An 18,703-nucleotide genomic window follows, 5' to 3' on the forward strand; every position below is an offset into this window, starting at 1 on the left:
TTACATGGTACTCACAAGGGGAAGCGGCGGGTCTTGCTCCAGATGCCCGACTGTATCCTTCGGGTGCTAGTGCCAGTCGCCTCACCTGCGTGACTCCAAAGGAAATGTGGAAGTTAAAGCTTGGGCTTTTCCCTCTTGTAAGCACCTCAGCGGAGGCATTATGACAGGCTGAAAGAGAAACAACACTTGAAGTAGGAGGACGAGATGGAGGAGGGAGGGAGGGAAACAACGATTGTGGACATTTACATAACAGAGGTTTCCATTCAATAATATTCAATAAGATGCCTGAAGTGAGATGTTATTGTTCCTAACAGTTGAAAAACGAGTTACAGTTGTGTAGAAAAATCTAAAATAAAGTAAAAATACTCAGCCTGTGACAGACAGTAATGGAGATGGAAGAGTTTCTAGTGATATATTTCTGCCGTCAAGCTTTTATTTAAATGCTATTCACGTAATTGTGTTATTCGGGAATGCACTATTTTTGTCTGAGGCTATTCGTGCTGCAGTATTTTCTTAAAAACGCTGGTTTCTCAACAGTGTTGCATGGTTGCAACTCTTTCCCTAATGCCAGTAACCCTAGCTGTGAGCTATTGTAATTGCAAGCTGTCAAGAAATGGACAGCCCTCCATGTTCTGCCGTGTTTATTGTTCCTAGCTGAAGAAATTGGGTTGGATGTTTTTTTTCAAATGGACTTTGAGGTTTGTTGAGTTTTGACCTTCACAGAAATGTAACCGACTCATTGATAGCACGTTCTGCATGTTCATCTGACTTGAATCCAAAATGTTCCCACACCGCCATGGTGTTAGACTTTGGAACTCATTCCAATTATGCTGCTCAACTTTCTGTGATTGCACAACTACAGCTGTTGTAAAACCTACCTGTGAATACCCTAATTCTCTCTGCTACAACCCTGTTCATGCCGTCTATATGTATGTGTCACCTCCCACAGCGGCAAGCAAGTTGACTAAAGGGAGGGAAAGAAGCACCGCAAATGAATGTTGATGAGATTGACACACACATCTATATCAGCAATTTAGAGTGATAGACAGAACAAATAAATGATGGTAGAGGTAAGTATACAATTGACATGACATGAGAATCGCGAATTGGTGCCAATTTCATTTGGTACTATGCCGTGACATTTTCCAAGCTTAAAATTAATGCCTTGGTTCAAAAAAAAGGCTCTTCGCACGAGATCACAATGCGGCATCAGAAAAATCGATGTAAGGAATTAATATTTCATATAATTCCATTGCTCAGCTTGTTCAGAAGAGCAGCACTTTGATTTCTAGTTGTAGATTTATCATCACACCAACTGCCCTCATTACTTCTTTTAATCTTTTCTGAGGTCTTCCTCTTGCTGCCCTGTCTGGCAACTCCATCCTCATCAGTCATCTCTCTTCTTCCGATATACTCGACATCTTTCCCCTGGCCGTGTCCAAACGATCAAAGTCTACTCTCCCTAATTCTGTCCCCAAAAGATCTAACTTTGGCTGTCCCTCCGATGAGCGACTTTTTAATCCTATCAAACCCGGTCACACATAAAGAGGACCTCAACATCTTCATTTTCACCATCTCCAACAACTGCTTCCAGTTGTCTCTTCAGTGACACAAGTCTCTGAGCCATGCATCATGCACAGACTCCTCTGCCACCTAACACACCTGACACTTTTCTTCACCCGACCCAACCTGCGTGGATCTGTTCTTTTCAACTCCTTACTACATTTTACATTGCTTAAAACTGTTGGCACGGAGTATTTAAAGTCCTCCACGTCATCTGTCTCCCTGTAGCCTCAGTGTTCCCCCTTATTCAGTCTTACTCCAAATAATCTTTAGCACTCTCCAATGCATAGTCCGCCTTTATAAATTCCTCCACCAATTCCCTGCTTTCAATGCAGATCAAATGTCATCTGCAAACATCATATCCATGTGGATTCCAGTCGAACCTCATCTGTCAGCCAATATCCATCACTATTGCAAAGATGAAGGGGCTTAGACCTGATCCATGCTGCATGCCCACCTCCACTTTCAATCCCTGTCACACCTCACCACTGTTCAGCTTCCCCAATGCATGAAATGTACTATTCCAACAACATAATTCTCTGCTACTTCAGACTTCGTCATGTCGTACGACAGTCCCTCTCTGGATACCTTTGTCATCCAAAAAACATCAGTCACGATGGCGGACTACACTGGGTCCGTTCACTCGCGGCTCGTGTAAAAACATTTCAGAGCATGACTTTTTAGCCAACTAATTGGACAGAAGGACACTTCCAAAATATGTCAGAAATTAAATGCATTTGTGTGTGTGTTTTATATATATATATATATATATATATATACACAAATCCGAGGCGTAAAAATCTTGAATTTTTCTGGTCGAAATCCGATTTGGTTAATAACAGACATTCGAAAACCGAGGTTTGACTGTATAGTAATTCAACAATACTTCCTGTGACATCTATTGTGGTACTCTTTGTGTGCCGCCAGGAGATGCACAATACAGACATCCCCAATGTAGATAAGACGATGAAACACGGAAGACCATCACAAATAAGTCGCAATCATGTGTGTGTTTTTTTTTGTTTTTTTTTACAGAGGATAAAAAATATATTAAGAGTATTTTTGTATTGTCTGTCTACATGTGTTCATGCGCCGTTTGTGTTCAGATACTTGTTGCTTGAAGGGTTATAATGCAATCAATGCTAGTTTTGTTTGACCATCAATGGTGTTTTGCGGTGTGTGTGTTAGCATCAAGCCCATTGTCAGTCATGTGGTGTTAAATATCAGGTAACTTCTTTTGGAATGTGAAATCCTACTCAAGCGCAGGGAGAACATGGCGCAACACAGCCTGAGCCTGAGCAGAGTTTCAAACCCGCAACCTCTCGAATGTGAGGCACTCATAATTACTCACCACTGTGCTGCCCTCCGAGATTTTATTGTAATTCTGATGGTTTAAATGGTTCACCAGAACAAAAAAATTTGCAATAAGTGTCTGATTTTTAACAAGCCGTCAGGTACAAATGGAAATACAGTACCGTCACACACACACACACACACACACACACACACACTGTTAAAATTGACCAAACACAAATTCTTATTTTTTGTGATGTTTAACAAAGTATGAGCCGGTATTCCAGTTTTATTCCTTTCCCTCGTAGGATGCCGCGCGTAAGCACACGCATAAGCACACGCACCGCAAACAGTGAGGAGCGTGGAGATCTTCCCATGCCCTCGCGCCCTTCTGGTTGGACTGAGACGTCTCCCACAGCCCAAGCTTGAAATAGACTGCACCCCCAAAACCCTTCACACACACTTGTATACACACACATACACACGCATATACATGGCCAACATTAAAAATCATCAAAACCCACTTCTCATAGGTCAGTTTGTCAGAAGAATTAGGCACTACTATTAATGCAAGTTAAATTTTTTTTTTGATTATTACCATGTTAATGCCAGTGAGCTAACAGTAGAACAGAAGAAACTTGGGCGATCCCTCAGAAGGTACGTGCTCTGCCTCATACGTGCCAGGAATTTTAAACCTTAGAGGCGAGAATAAACTTTCGACAATTCATACTAATTTACAGTAACATAAGAAACCCTCCACTTTGAATGGCACAAATAGCACACTATTAAGATCATTTGGATTCATTTTAGACTGATTAAAATAATTGCACAAAAACTCAAAAAGCTATTGTAACACAAATGTCTCCACTTCAAATAGACCACCTGTCAATAGTTTGGTTGGTAGCCGCTTGCTTTGTTACAACACCCTCGCTGCAGCCCCAATCGCCATGGTGGTCAAGAGCTATATTTGAATGAGATGGAAAATGCACCAAAAGAGGCTCCCGACTTGGACATCTCGACTACGACCAACACTGGTCTGTATTTAAAAAAAAAATAAAAAAAACTAAATGGCACCACTGTGTTCAATGTGAAGAACTGATCTAGAGTATATTTTATATATATCTTAATTTGTCATTCTTTTAAAAAATTTTGACACAGACCAGTGTAATGATTGCCACTATGCACTTAAATTGCATGCAAATTTGTCTCAGGTTGTAATAAAGTCGGAGGCATATAGTGTCCAACTCAGAACGGAACCAACCAAAGTTGCTCTCATCACACACAAACACATGCACACTTTTAGTCCTCAGAGTTGGACTTTTTTTTTTTTTGTTTGTGCTTTATCACACATACACCAAAGAGTCGAATGTGACCTTTTCCACATTTTAACAATGCGAGTGTTTCTGCTTTTATCAAGCCCACCATTTTTTTACTTCTGTAAAAGCAAACACAACCTTTTTTTAAATTTTGGAATAATAACTCACAGAAATTGTGGAATTAAGAGTAACTTTTTATGTTTGACAATTATGGCTGGAAAGAAATATAGATGACCGCAATGAAGGCTAACTGACTTCCCCAGCATTTTCATTGTGAAGGGGATGAATGCACAATGAAACATTTCAATTAAACATTACAAGGCGATAAACATCACAATTTTGATATTTTCTCCAAACAATCCTAACATGAGGTATTAACGGCAAATTTTCCCTCTTTGTTACCGTTATTGTTACTGTTGGTGGGCGTTTTATTTTTTATTGTCCTACCTCATTACTGCCACCGAAAGCATCTTTAATCCCCTTTGTTGCCTTTAATGGCCGACCTTGCAATTAAAAAAGGTAAGACAAACAAATGGGACAAAGTGTGTGAGTCAAGCAGATAAAAAAAGAGCAAATGAGGTTACCACAGCGGGACCAGAGGTACTTCCCTTGACAAGGCTGAAAGAGCGGACCAAAAGAAAAAGCTCATTTTCCATCACCATTGATTTATTCCATTTGACAGCATTTTTCCATAGGTCGACCCGAAAGCTCAGCCGCCCGAAAATTTCATTTCAACTTTCCAAATGAAGGCTCACAAAGCACTGAAAGTTTTATCTGTTCAAGTCTTAAATGGTGTGTGGCCACAATAAGGCAAATTGGTTTGCCCAATTAACTGCCACAACCGTAATGACTCTGGACCCCTTTCGCTTACCTCAAATGAGTTTCAAAGAGAAACACCTTGCAAGTTTTGATACGTTGAATGGGAATGAAGCGCATAATTAACTAATTCGGTGTGCTTCTCGGGCATCCAAAGTTGCACGATTCCAAGTAGTGATCGTAAAGGAGGTTTAAAAAAAATAATAATAAATTTGCAATTGTTGGAAGTTGTGCTGTAACAGTGATGACAAGTCTTGAGGTACGTTTTTTTTCTCAGAGTTCTATGATTCCGCCGTGGTGGGAAGAACTCGCACAAACAGAGTTTTGGTGTCCAGAGATTTGACTGCAGAATCAGCCGGTAGTTCTGAAAGAAACAAAATGGCATGATTCGTTGTATTGATTGTATCCGTGGTCTCTTTTCCACTGCACAGTATCGGCTTGGCTTAGCACACGCAGTCGGCTTTCCCGTTTGAACAAAGTACCGCAAAATTTAAAAAAACACCTGCATTGAACAAAACAGTCGAAACAATATCCACCTTACAAAAAAGTCTATGTACAATAATTTATTTTACCGTTAAAATGGTTTATTAATTTGTAATTATTTACAATTAATCAATTAAACCTTTTAATAAAAATAATGGTAAATGATGAATACCAATAAATAATAAAGAAAGAAAGAAAATAATAAATAAATAAATAAAATAACTAATAATTTCACGAGAAATTTGAGAATCACCTTGTCAAGGACATTCTGAATCTCAATGGAACTATTCTTGAATGAATGAATAAAAAAACTGAAAATGGAAAAAAAAAATCAAAGCATTTTCGGTTAAAAAGACTGAATTTATGCATCTAATACTGCAGGACCTTTGACAATTTAAATGCTCAGAGTGGGCCGCGTATTTTCCACCCCAGGTCTAGCGCATTTACTTCTCAGCATTTTAGCCATTGTCAAAAGATATTCGATATGAAAAGGAGGTTTGAGGGCCACTGCGGCAAAATGGAGACTGTGGCGTGGACTACTAGAGCAGCCAAATGACAACTTGAGTTTGCACGTGTATTTTTAATTGGGCCATTTCAAGCAGCTTATCCCCAAAAGTTACAATCACAAGAAACTGGACTAGGTTTCTCATCAAATGTTACAAATGAAGCGACAATGACCAATCTAATCGACTGCCGGCATCATTCTTGATCTTACCCTGGCTGAGGTCCTGGTCCAGGTAGAGTCTGAGCCGCCTGCCACGGAGGCCGAACACCTTGGCAGCCTCCGACATCAGGCTGGAGTAGTCGAGCCCGTTCTGCCCCACCGGGTTGACCAGCAGCAGGGTGCCCACTTGTCCCGTTGTGCACTCTGCAGGAGATAACCATGTAGCGAGACAGGTACACACATTTGACTAAGTATTCTAAAAATGAGTGTGGCCTAAGTGTGGGGGTGGGGGGGGGGGAACAGAATAATGCATGACTAACTATTCAGGCTGTTAAGTCATATCTAATTACAATTTCAAGGTTGAACGCACCAGGACTCTGATCAACCTCCATTTCATACACCGCGAACTTGACTTACAAGTTATGGGCACTAAATAGAGGCAGCGAGATTTCAAAACAAGCAGCGGTTTTGGCAGATGGTGGGGGAAATAAATAAATAAATAAATGAATGAATGAATGAATGAATGAATGAATGAATGAATAGATACAACCAAAAAGACTAACTAGCATTACTTAATGTTAAAACAATGCAAACGACAGAGAGGCGAATAAAACTAGCATAGATGTTCTAAAGTTATAACCCTTTAAGTGCTGGATATTTAAACACAAATGATGTTTGTGTAGGCATATATTCTTTATCCTCAGTGTAAAACAACTATTACTGCAGCTTCCTGAGCAGCTTTCTTTCTTTACATACATGTGCATTTATTATACTGCCCCCTGGCGGCCAAGGCATGCACACCAGATGGAGCCACACAATGGCTGCATGAAATGATGTTTTACATTCCATTTATGTGATGATAGTAACTTTTTATTTAGTAAAATTCTTGAGAGTATGCACTCTTAAAAAAAAAAAAAAAGCCAGAAAAAAATGTTGGTGTTTTATTGGGAACTGGAACAGGTTAATGCCTTTTTCATTCATTTCAACGGGGAAAGATGAATACAGATTATTTCATTCAGAAGTATTTTGATTGTGGTCACAGAACGAATTAAACTTTTTAACGACAGCTATTGTTCTAATAGTTTAATGTTCCAGTTATATTGGCAGATAATTTTGCTGAATTGAAGTCATATATACCTCATCTCATTACGTTTACAGTTTTTATAGTGTTTTTGTAAGTTAGGCTACCACTTTTCTGCTGTGTGTGTGTTCTCACCGGCGGGCTGTGCGTCGCAGAGTATCAGGTTCACGTAAGGACACACGAGGGCGCTGCCGGAGGAGGCGGGCCCGAGGGAAGCCGCGTCTGTTGCCACCGACAAGGTTTTACCACTCAGTGCCCGCAGGTCTGCTTTACTCGACAATTCTGCAGTAGAGAGGAGCATTGCCGTTAAACATAAAGCGTGCACATAGGAGCAGTTTTGAATGTTTGGACTCGTGCTCACCTTTGCCTTCGTGAAAGAGTTTGAGCTTGGCGTTATTGGTCTCGAAGATGCTGCCGCACACTATTTTCAACTTGTCCACGTCCAGCCCATTATCGCCTTTCGGATTCTCCAGCAGCACCACCCCGTCTGCCAAAGATGGTCATAAAGGGGTAACGGCCAATGAATATTTCATATTCCAACTTGTAAATCTTAATAAACGCTTGACACAAAACTCCAAGAGCTGTCGCTTTGGCGTTTTCTGAAGAAGTTGTACAGCACACACCCACGGATTTAATGCAGCAGCTGCTGTCCCTTCGAAATATTCACCACCTCATGACCAACAACATTTTTACAACAATTATAGACAGTTACTTTGAACGTGATTATACAAAAGCAACCTCGGGCAATGCGCCACATGCTACTGCTAGACCATTTTCTATGGTTGTGGGTTCTTTCTTTTTTCCGTTCTACCTTGTTCTTTGCCATTGAGTTTCACTCGGAGGTTGACGTAAGCACACGCTGGACCGTTTAAAGCGGCCCATGGGGTTGATGATCCCTTTACAATCGTTAGCTCCAAGTCGGAGCCCTTCAGCTGCAAACATGGGGGAAAAGGCAATATAAGTGAAGAGGGAATAAAAACACTTCCAATACTACATCCCGTAACACTTAAATGTATTTGCTAAAAGAGGGGAACCACCACAGTTGATCCCCAAATGGTTGTCCCACAGTATAATATCAATAATAATCAAGTGGTGATGAATTAATAAAAAAAAACAACAACAATAAATTTGAGTGTTTCCACTGGTGAATTACAAACTCGTACCTGCGTCATCTCCTGGATGATAACACCGGCACCCTTGGGAACCGGGTAAGGCAGGAGCGGCGCCTTCGTTGTCGCCAGGATGAAATCCGTGTGAGCCTGGATCACCGAACCCAAGTACTCCCCATCTGGCTGACAGCGGTAGTACACTGTGATCTCATCCGATGGCACCAAATGGCCCTGAGTGAGAACATACAACATGAATATGAACACAAATAAGCTCCTCAAAGGATATCCGCCTGCTTCATATTTTTGATTAGGGAAAGAAAAAAATGTTCTGGAGGGTGATGTAATATTCGAATAACAACATTAAATCTGTAGGGAATGATTACCTAAAAGGAAGGTAGCGAGGATGGGTTTAACATCACAGGAGGATGACATGAAAGAGGGTGGGATTAGAAGGGAATGTCAGAAAGAGTGTGAGAACAGATCAAGACACAAAAAAAATGGATGAACGCGTTTGCAGCCTCGGCTAACCTTGGCAGCTTCGAAAGCATTGATTTCGTCCTAATCGGGAATGCTGCGTATTGCATGTGTGGACAGATGCAATTTCACGACTGTACCACAAACACACGCACACACCGCAATCACACACACACACACAGCTCAAGGGCAGAAAAATAAAGTTAGCGAGTTGCAGTGGGGCGCTCAATCAATGGAGGAAGGTTTATAGGCTCTTGCCGCCGAGTCAAGGTAATGACCCTCTGCTGATGGGGCTACCGCTCCGATTGCGTGTGTGGATGGATAAAAAAACAGAGAGAACTCCACTTAAGTGTGGATCCTGATGAAGAATGTGTTGACCCAATACTCCGAGCACACAAATAAAAACACCCACACGCACACAAACAGAGCAGAAGTACAAGCGAACGTTGGGTAAATTAATTCCCATCCCCAGGGTGGAACATTCCTCACAGATCTTGGGGGGTGGGGGGGTGCTTTTTTGAAATAAGAAGTGGAATTCGGCCTGGCTGCGATCCAGCCAGCAGCACTGCCACTACTACCGTGCGCCACGGATGGAAAAAACTTGTTTGTTTCTTGAGAAAACAAGAGGCTAATCCGTCTTTACTCCCCGGTCGCACTTCAAAGCTCCAACGCTCGAATCTGAAAGGGGCCAGCGCATAATTAAGCCGCCATTAATCCCGCCTTATGATGGAGAAATGTCTGACTGGGACGCTGCAATGGAAAGATTTCGCAAAATTAGCATGAAAGCATAAAAAAAAAAAAAAACCAACAAAACCAAAAAAATGAGGTAAGAAGGCAAAGGAGGGCCATCACAAGGGTCGAATCCCAAAAAATAAAACGGTGAAAGCTGAATGGAAATTGGTGGGCAGAAACTGAAAAATTGGCTCCATTATCCAACCAATTTGGAGTTTATTTACAATTAACGAAATATAAAAACGACGCCTTCCAATCCACAATTTGCCTCCCACCCACACACAATACAGTCATTTCATTCGGTATGCTACTAATGGGTTGAGAATGTTTGCTGGTGTGACCCAGAAAAATTGACTAATTTGTGCCCATCGTGGATTTTTTTTTTTTAATGCAGCCAAATGTAAATGTAGTATCTTGAAATTTAATAGGCATGTCTATCATAAGTAGACCCACAAAAAAAAAAAGTCTAAAGAAACCATATCCTAAAACACAGAGGATCATGGCTAGTTTAATTTTAAGAATTCAATACTTGAGCTGCCCCCCCACCAAATCTTTCTCAAGAGCTGTCTTCAGAAAATTTGAAAATAAATCACCAACAGTGTCTCAAACTGACCCGAAATCAGGCACCCCATGTTCATCATGACAGTATTCTTGAAAATCTTGAAAATGTTATCGTTGTGGGATTTGGACCATGAGAAACGATTATAATTTGCAAGGTTTCATAAAGTTGTGGATGTTTATTACGTTTCAGTCAGTGCCAAATGGCAACATTGGCAGATAGCTACGTGTCCTGAGTTATTATCTGGGATAGTCAGCCTGGCCCAAATAAGACGCGTGGCCCCACCTTCTTGCGTAGTTTCTGAATGCGGTTGATGACCTCCCTGGCCACACCTTCATCCACCATGGACTGGTCCGGAGAAACATCCAACAGCACCAACACCTACGACACAGCCAAAAGCACAGATTGTTACAGATGAGCCAACAGCAAGCAGACTGAGCTAATCCAATCGTAGTTTCAATTCAAAGGCACAATTTTGGAAAACAATGTATTTTCATTGTCTCATGTGCAATAAACTACTCAACCTCTACAGTCAGTAAAAAGAAAGTCTCTAAAGTCACAAAAACACACAAGACCTCAGGTCCAAGGATTAATGTTTGCATTTCGTTTTACTTTCTGTGGCTTTTTTTTAAGCGACACTTATTCCAAAAGATGGACCAGCACCATTTAAATGTGTTGTTTTATATTTTACAAATAACAATGGATAACTAACTTCTTTTTACACTTGTATGACAGTTAAAAATGGAAGAAAAGGAGACTAGTGAGGCATCGCGCAACGCGATTGACCTTAAATACACTTTTGTCGGTGATGAATGAGTGTTTGTTTCGACAATTTAACTTGACTGGTGGTTAATTTATTTATACGCTTGGATGACAGTTCAGGAAGTTAAACAGGATGGCTTTGGATTTCAGGAAGTCAAAATTAAGAATTGAAGAGACATTTTTAAGACCTCTTAGGTCAAGCACAAGATCTCTCATTTCCAAAATCTGACCAATATGAGTGGGCAATTTGAGCTCACTTTTAGAGCAGAACATAACCAAATTACTGAATAGCTTAAGATTTAAGAATAAAGTAGGCTTAGGCTTTCCGCGATCAGGACTTTTGAGGTCGATGAGAGCTCAGCGAGTGAAAAAAAATAAATAAATAAAAATCTACGATTCGATCAGAAGCAATATATCGATTTAACCAACTTGTATATTTATTTTACAGTTGACCCCCACCATTGCAAAAATGCATTGGAAAAAACAATTGAACACTGCTAAGCATGAGCTACAACATGTAATGTAAGCATGTTTACAACCTCTCCTTCTCTTACAAAGACAAAATGCACAAACTTTGCCAGTCATTCAGGTGTCCTAAGCTTTGATACAACTATTGCTAGGCCAAGTAGCCCATTGCCTGCTCCTTTTTAGTTCGTGTTGGAAGCTGGCTGTAATGTGCCCAAAGACCGCAATGATGAGCTTGTCCTACATTTTTTGTCCACTTTTTACCTGGCGTGTATGTGACGTAGTAAGCACATTACTCAAAGGCCTTTGGCTCCAATGGAGCTTTACAGATTCGGTAACGGAATCGGTTAATTCGGCCAAGTCAACCACAAAAATTGGGTCGACCAACATATATGAAAGCAGGCTTGCTATCTTACACTTCAATAACAGCAGTACTGGACTGTATTGAGAAACACTATATCTGCAGAGGCGCAGGGGTGCCAAAAGAGGGGCTGCGGGAGTGTGGGGTGGAAGGCGCATGTACGCGACACACAGCCCAGAGCGTGACAGACAGATGGGAGACCGAGAGGCACGCGAGAGAGCGAGAATGGCGGCGAATTAAAAAGCCGGCTCGGTAAACTGGTACTAAGGTCCGGTCGAGCGCTGTGCATACGCTCGGCGGAGCAATGATTAGTGATGGCCTTTGGGAAAGCCAGACGAGCTGGTCTCCACTTAGTTGAGAGATGATTCCCCTGCGTTGCACTTATGGAGAAAGCGGCCAATGCGACACGTTATCATTTGTTCCACACCAACTCCAGTGTGTACAGTAGACGTGCAGCACGACGAGTGTGTCAGTAACGTGTCAAAATGTTCGCCTTCTGTCTCTCATTGGCTCGTTAAGGGCAGATTGAAATACAGCAGAGAATCACAAAGCAAATTTTACACCCTAGCATTGGTGCCGAGCATACAAATCGATTGATTTTTAAGCACGCATGGCATCATTTCTCAATGCAACACTAGAATGGAAAGGGGAGTTCAGAACATTCACAGAAAGATTTTCCTGCTCCATCCATTTTCCGTACAGCTTATCCTCATTAAGGTGAGTCCCCATTCCTTTGAAGGTATGTCAACAAAAACAAATTCCGTGACAATTCCGTTATTTTTCTCTCAGGGATCCAAGAAAAATTCGTAACATGCCATGTCACAAAAATTAAGATAAGATAAGAAAACCTTTATTAGTCTCGTAATGGAGAAATTCCCAATTCACAGCAGCAAAGTTATGAATGGAAGAAGTAGAACAACAAAATATAGGAGCTGCTGGAAAGGCAGCCACTCACGCGGCGCCATCTTGAAGTCAAAATAACAAAAATAACACAACACAACACATAGGACACAGACAGTCGTGCAATCTTCACCACTTTCCTGCATACACTTTGTTGTCTGAAGCAGTTATAGATGAAAGAGGAGAGGATCAAAGTGTCCTTTTACCAGTGGATCAGAGACGTCATGCTGAAAATGTGCACGTCTGCTACAAGCTAAGTTTTGAAAGCAAACACGAAGCTGTAGCGTCCATTGACAAAAAGAGATTAGTTCACTACTCCTGTCCCACGTAATCCGCTTCAACTCCAAGCCGCGACTCCCGGTTCCACATCCGCATCGGCGCTCTGCGCTAACGCTCCTTTCTTCTCATCGTCGGCTCCTCAAGCCTTGCATCCATCCAGCCGCAGACCGTTCAACAGCACCGATCTCTCCGCTGAACAAAGCGGGGCTGTGAAAATGCTGCCCATTACAGGCGCAAGACACAAGCGCCCCTGGAGCTGTCCAGCAACGACAGTCAAATGGCGCCGACATTCCTCCCAATCAAAATTATGGCCCGCCGATTAATTTTGATACCTCATCGAATAAAATTCTGATCACCCATTAACCGACCCATGCATTTAAAATATACATCATGAATAAAAGTATGATTCTTTTTTTAGTCCCTTAAAGCTTACAACAATAAAGATATGACTTATAGGCATAATATTTGACTAATGTCATTATCTTTTGTTGTAATGTGCTAATGTGAAGAAAAAAAAAAAAACAATTGGTAAAAGTCTGCAATAAAACTGGCTTATTTTGGCCGATTTTACAAGAGCCATTATCGGCCAATTAAATCGTCCGGGCAATTGATCAGCTGAGCTGCCTCAGAAGCCATGTAAAATGCACTTCTGTCCCTATGCCCCCTTCCCACCTTGTTTGTGAATCACTTGCAATGTGTAATTCCATTCTTTTATCCATTCTTTCTTTTTTTATTTTACACCGGAATTTGGTGAAAGAATATCCAGTGATTATTATTATTTCAAACTTATTTAGGCGATTTTTTTCACAGTCAACTACGGAAATGTATCCACATGAAAAACATATTAAAAAAAAAAACCCTAAAATGTTTTACATTTGGCCAATTATTTTTGTATTTATGCATCATTTCTTTATTACATGTATTGTAAGTATCGTATGCCAACCGCTCACCTGTGAGTCCGAATGGGCTTCATACTGTGCAGCTGAGTCAGAGCTCTGATTGAATGTGTACATCAGCCTCAGATCCTCCTCGTGGAGCTCGTGCCCGTCCACCATGATGGAACCTGAAATGCCACCGCAGCATGCAGCATATGTCAGCTGACTTGACTCACAGGACGTACACGTCACCCTCATCATTAGCCGACAGGATTTGTATTCTCTGTAAATTGTTGCAGAAGAAGTGAATCAAAGCATAGTTGATCTCCGTTCACTAAAGCAGTCAACAAAAGGAAATCATTTCCCTTTATGGGCTTGGGATAGTCTCATTCAATAGCATGTGAATGTGCTCCAGAGCCAATTATGAAGCCTGCAATTTGATTTTGAGAGCTGTTTTGCATGGGATTACATTCTTTTCACTTGCCAAAATATCCGCCGCCTTAGGAACAAATCACAGCAAGAAATATCAATATAAAGTGGTTTTGCTTTATATATACTGTATACACAAGTCCAACGGAACTCAAACCATTCCGTGACACTGGTTGAGATCCACATTGTTCTAATTAAATCCATAGCAAATGAAGTCACGTGAATTAAATGAATTGCTAACAACGTAAAACCTTGAGTAACACTGCAGGCGGTACAATTACGAGTTGTCATACGTGTGTAAAAAAACATTTCTGAAATGAAGAAAACTTGAAATGACGTGAAAATACTTTGAAAATGAACCAGTGTTATATTGTTACACTAAATGTTAAAGGAAGCAAAACGTTTGTAAGCTTCTATGCTCCTGAACCGTTCCCGCTTTAAGTGCAATTCCATTTTTGGAGGCATCTGCAAAAATTTGTGTAGGCAAATAATATTTAATTGGTCATCTTGCACTGAGCGGACAGACGCTTTCTCTTTTCGCAGTTTTATTTTCCTGTTCGACAGTACCGTCACTGTTACTTCATGTGTGGTGAAGAAAAAACTCAACTTGTCCAGTTCCGCCTTTCGATGCTCACCGAATCGCATCACAAATGACGACTGTTTGAACATGCAACTTCTGTTTGATTTTCCAGGCGTATTTTTCCAGAACATTGTTTGACTTAGGAGGCTCCATTGTATTGCAAGATATTAGTTTTGGCTTTACAACACTGTTAAGTGTATTCATGTGTGAAATGGAGGAGTATAAAAAAATGTTTTTCTTCAGGATTTAAACTAGTAAATAAAATGGGAGGCATTTAATACTTGACGTACAATAAAACAGTGTGAGGAGAGAGTCAAAACTTCTATTTTGCTGACTTGGGTGGTGAGGGGGGAGTGCGACACAATTTACTCTCCCTCCACCGTGACAGTGGAAATCAATGAGATTAATCTTGGGACATTTTTTTTTTAGAATCTAGCCACCAGTTTCTGAGTAGCACACCAAAGGATCCTCGAAAAGTCTTGGCAAAGGCTTTGGAGGATACCTACATAAAAGACAGACAGCTCTCGGTTGTTTCTATTTGGTCGTAGTAGCTCTCATAATGTAAAAATGGTTCCGGATAGAGAATTTTCAATCACTCAGTATAAAGACCTCTTCTACCTTTGGTTTATATTCGCTTTCACTTGTATGGATACATTCCTGAAAAGGACAAGCTTCCCGGCTGCATCCACATGAGCTGCCAAACAATGTGGCCAAATCAGCTAGCGTCAGGTTTGAAGTTGGCCCGGGGCACCAATTAACCATCTCTGTTCTCGCAAAAAGCCGTGACCACGTGGCTCCTCTTCACTCCTGGACGCCCCAAGGCAAGAAGAGCGCAGGAAGTCACTCCGCTTCTTGTCTAATCCTTCATCTCACCGCTTCGATTTCCTGCCTTTGCTCACAATTCACCTCCTAGGTTACCCCGTCAAAATGGCTGGATCAAAAAGTTAGAGAGCCGGAACAAAAGCAGAAGCGACCAAGTAATCCCCTTTTTCAGGCTTTGGATGAAGCCAGGCGACCCTCAGCAGAGTCAGTTGAATCTTTTCAAGGCAAAGGTACATCTCTAAGGCACAAACTATAATACATTGAGTATTTTCTGCAAATTTTATACTTCCAAAATGTTATGTGTTCAAATACAAGGGCGTGGTTTCTTCCTTGGGATCGTTTCACTGCAATTAAGACGCAAGTGATCTACAATGCAAAAACTAAGCGGCCATTTATTGACCCGCACAAGACTCCTGTAAGCCTCCTTCAAATATTCAGTGCCTTAAAATGGGCTTTTCCTCAGCCCAAACGCATCGGCATCAATTAACTGTCACTCTGAGCCACACTTTTCTTCATCTGTCTCCCCTCGTTCCGTCAGCCAGCCTCCTCCTCACTGCAACCAGACGAGACTTCAAACGTCCAAGTGATTGGCAATGCTAAGTTCCCACAGTCCGGATGACCTCGGCAGCACATTTCCCATGAGACCTCGGGGCTCTCCGTGCCTTCCCCCTCGCCTAATTGGGAGAGACGAACTACCTTGTGTTGCTTTGATGGAGAGAGCAGCGACTTTACTTGGTGGCACGTGAGATCAGTAACATGCTTTTATGCTGATTTGGTAATTTCAGGATGAACACTGGTTCGTTATAAAGGTTACTTCATCTTTGTTATGGTCACACTGACCTGAAATATCGATCATTCTCTCACATTTTATTCCCCGCAAAATGCACTTCACATATACTGCTCGTCAGTCTGTCTTCCTCTGAGATCTAAATCTACGCGGCTTTCGTTTAAATTAATAAAAGCATTTTCGAATTGTTTTGTCAAATTTTGATGATGCTTGTATGGTGTGAAACACGACTTTTTGGATATTAATGGGCTGTCTAATTTTGATGACGCACGCTGTTCTGTTAGTTTCTCATGGTTTGATGCACGTTGGCTGCAACCAATCTCCATTGATGGCAGTGACTTCAAAGTGAATTACCCTTCACAACTGCAAGGGAGACAATAGTTTAAATTAGGCAGAAATCAGAAGCACTATGACGGCTTCAAGTGGTCTCGTGTGACTGCTTAAAAGAAGGCATCAATGCAAAGTGACAAGAGAACGGCTGACATGATCAACACCGTCTATTTTACTTCACCATCTTAAGTGGATTTAATGGCCGTACCTTTCTGCTGGAATGTCTCGAGCTGTTCGCTGCTGAGCTCCTTTATGGCAGCGGTGATGGCTTTGAACGCCCCCTTCAGCCTCTTGCCCAGCACCATGTGGTCCGGCTCGGCCCGCAGCCTGATGCCGTACTTGTCTTTGTCCGTCGAGATTGTCAACTGGCGCACATTGAGCTCCTGGAAGAAAAAAGATAAACCATGAACAATTCCGAATCTCGGACCCTGCTGCTGTTTTGGTGAGTTTTCGATTGCTGCAAAGCACATCAAAGTAGATGATTAGCTGGCATAATTCAAAGTATTAGCTATTCTGAAAAGAATCATAAGTGAAAGTCATAAGATCAACACAAGTGAATTGGACAATCGTGAAAAAAATAAATACAGTCGGCAACTCAAAGGTGCCCACCTGGGTAATGACTCTTGTAAATAGAAAACACTGCAATAGACAAACTGCAACCCTTGGAGAAATATAGTTAAGTGTTATTGTAAAACACAATATACAAATACTGCACTGGTACATTTTGGCGGTGACAGCCTGGATCTCGCTAATACAGCACTGAAATTTTGATTGGTCGTTACATCAGTGATGTGGGGATAGCGTTCACCTGTGATTCAAATACTGAACCGCAACAGAACTGGTGGATGAGAGGAGGCCATTCCTGAAAACTATTTGCCGAACCCTGCAACCTGTATGGTAGTTCAATGGCTTTCGGTCGTGTCACTCTGTGAGCAGCAGACCAAAGAAGCTGAACTCTAGACTGAAGAAATAAGCATTACGCAACACAGCAATTTCGAACTTAAGCGCTCTGGGAAGCCAGTCTGAGAAAGAAATCAAGAAGTTCACGCTGGAGAGTCATCCTGTCACAGAGTGAGCGCACCGTGAAATCAGGCAGTCACTGAGCTGGCCCATCTTTACGTCCCCAGTGAGTCTGGCAGCCTTTCTCGGTCAATTCTATACGTTCTATTCTCCCTCGCCTAAAGAGGGAAATACGTGACATATTCATATGTGATTAGGCAAATATTGGTCACACTCCCTGGCGGGCCATGCGGCGCTCCTCTCAATTGTGCTATAAAGAGGCTGAGACAGACATCCCATACAGATGACTTGCTGATATGCCACTTTTGACTGAATAATGGACCTAAGGTTCGAGCGGGCTCTTTATATGTGGATTTCATTTAATACCGTGGCCAACAGAGAGCTAAAAAGATGGGAGGTCATGCACCGCTATGACATGCTGAGCTTATTCTCATTCTACAGAACAGACGATTTATTGAAGGCATGTTCACGGCTGCCTAAGCGCGCAGGGGTGAGAAACGCTATGCTCTTCTCAGCAGCAAAGAGGTCGACAGGAGCAAGCAAACCTGACTCTGTCCCTTTCCTCTTGTCAACATGACAAGAGAATATGGACCCGGCAAAACATCATGCTGTTCTCCCCCCGCTTTATGTTCCTCTTAACAGGTTGTAACTGGCAAAGTAATTTCCTTGTGTTTTTTTCCATACTTGGCCGATAAATTTGATTCAGATTCTGATTAAATTGGGTGTTCCTTATATTTTTCCTATAAGAGCTCCTAATATTTTGCTAATATTTGAGGAACTGTGGGAGATGTTCGTATGCCATTCCTCACTGAATACTGTGATATGGCTTACATGTATTTGTACCTTTACAGAATTTAAGGATCGACTTACTTCCAGGATATATTTCTGTAGAGACTGGATGTCTTTCAGAGCCTCCGGATCCTGATGAATGACGACCACCTCCTTCAGAGGATACTGAGACACACGACAGTCACTGCAGTCAATCAAATGTTCATAGCACAGT

The 18,703-nt window shown here is 41.6% G+C and overlaps 1 protein-coding gene across 1 annotated transcript in view; it reads right to left on the reverse strand.

Annotated features, from left to right (window-relative positions):
* Positions 1–4,817: 4,817 nt before the first annotated feature.
* The window catches only part of iars1 (isoleucyl-tRNA synthetase 1), a 36,022-nt gene continuing 22,136 nt past the window's right edge, over positions 4,818–18,703 (reverse strand). Inside the window, exons 25-34 of the mRNA XM_019881240.1 lie at positions 18,571–18,654; positions 16,889–17,063; positions 13,808–13,920; positions 10,376–10,471; positions 8,380–8,556; positions 8,028–8,148; positions 7,578–7,703; positions 7,352–7,498; positions 6,187–6,339; positions 4,818–5,352 (exon numbers count right to left, since the gene is read on the reverse strand). Of these exons, the coding sequence (XP_019736799.1) occupies positions 5,270–5,352; positions 6,187–6,339; positions 7,352–7,498; positions 7,578–7,703; positions 8,028–8,148; positions 8,380–8,556; positions 10,376–10,471; positions 13,808–13,920; positions 16,889–17,063; positions 18,571–18,654 (1,275 nt within the window). The 3' untranslated portion in view covers positions 4,818–5,269. The remainder of the gene's footprint in view (positions 5,353–6,186; positions 6,340–7,351; positions 7,499–7,577; positions 7,704–8,027; positions 8,149–8,379; positions 8,557–10,375; positions 10,472–13,807; positions 13,921–16,888; positions 17,064–18,570; positions 18,655–18,703) is intronic.

The sequence above is a fragment of the Hippocampus comes genome, unplaced genomic scaffold (genome assembly GCF_001891065.2).
Source record: "Hippocampus comes isolate QL1 unplaced genomic scaffold, H_comes_QL1_v1.1 scaffold68, whole genome shotgun sequence".
Classification (NCBI taxonomy): domain Eukaryota; kingdom Metazoa; phylum Chordata; class Actinopteri; order Syngnathiformes; family Syngnathidae; genus Hippocampus; species Hippocampus comes.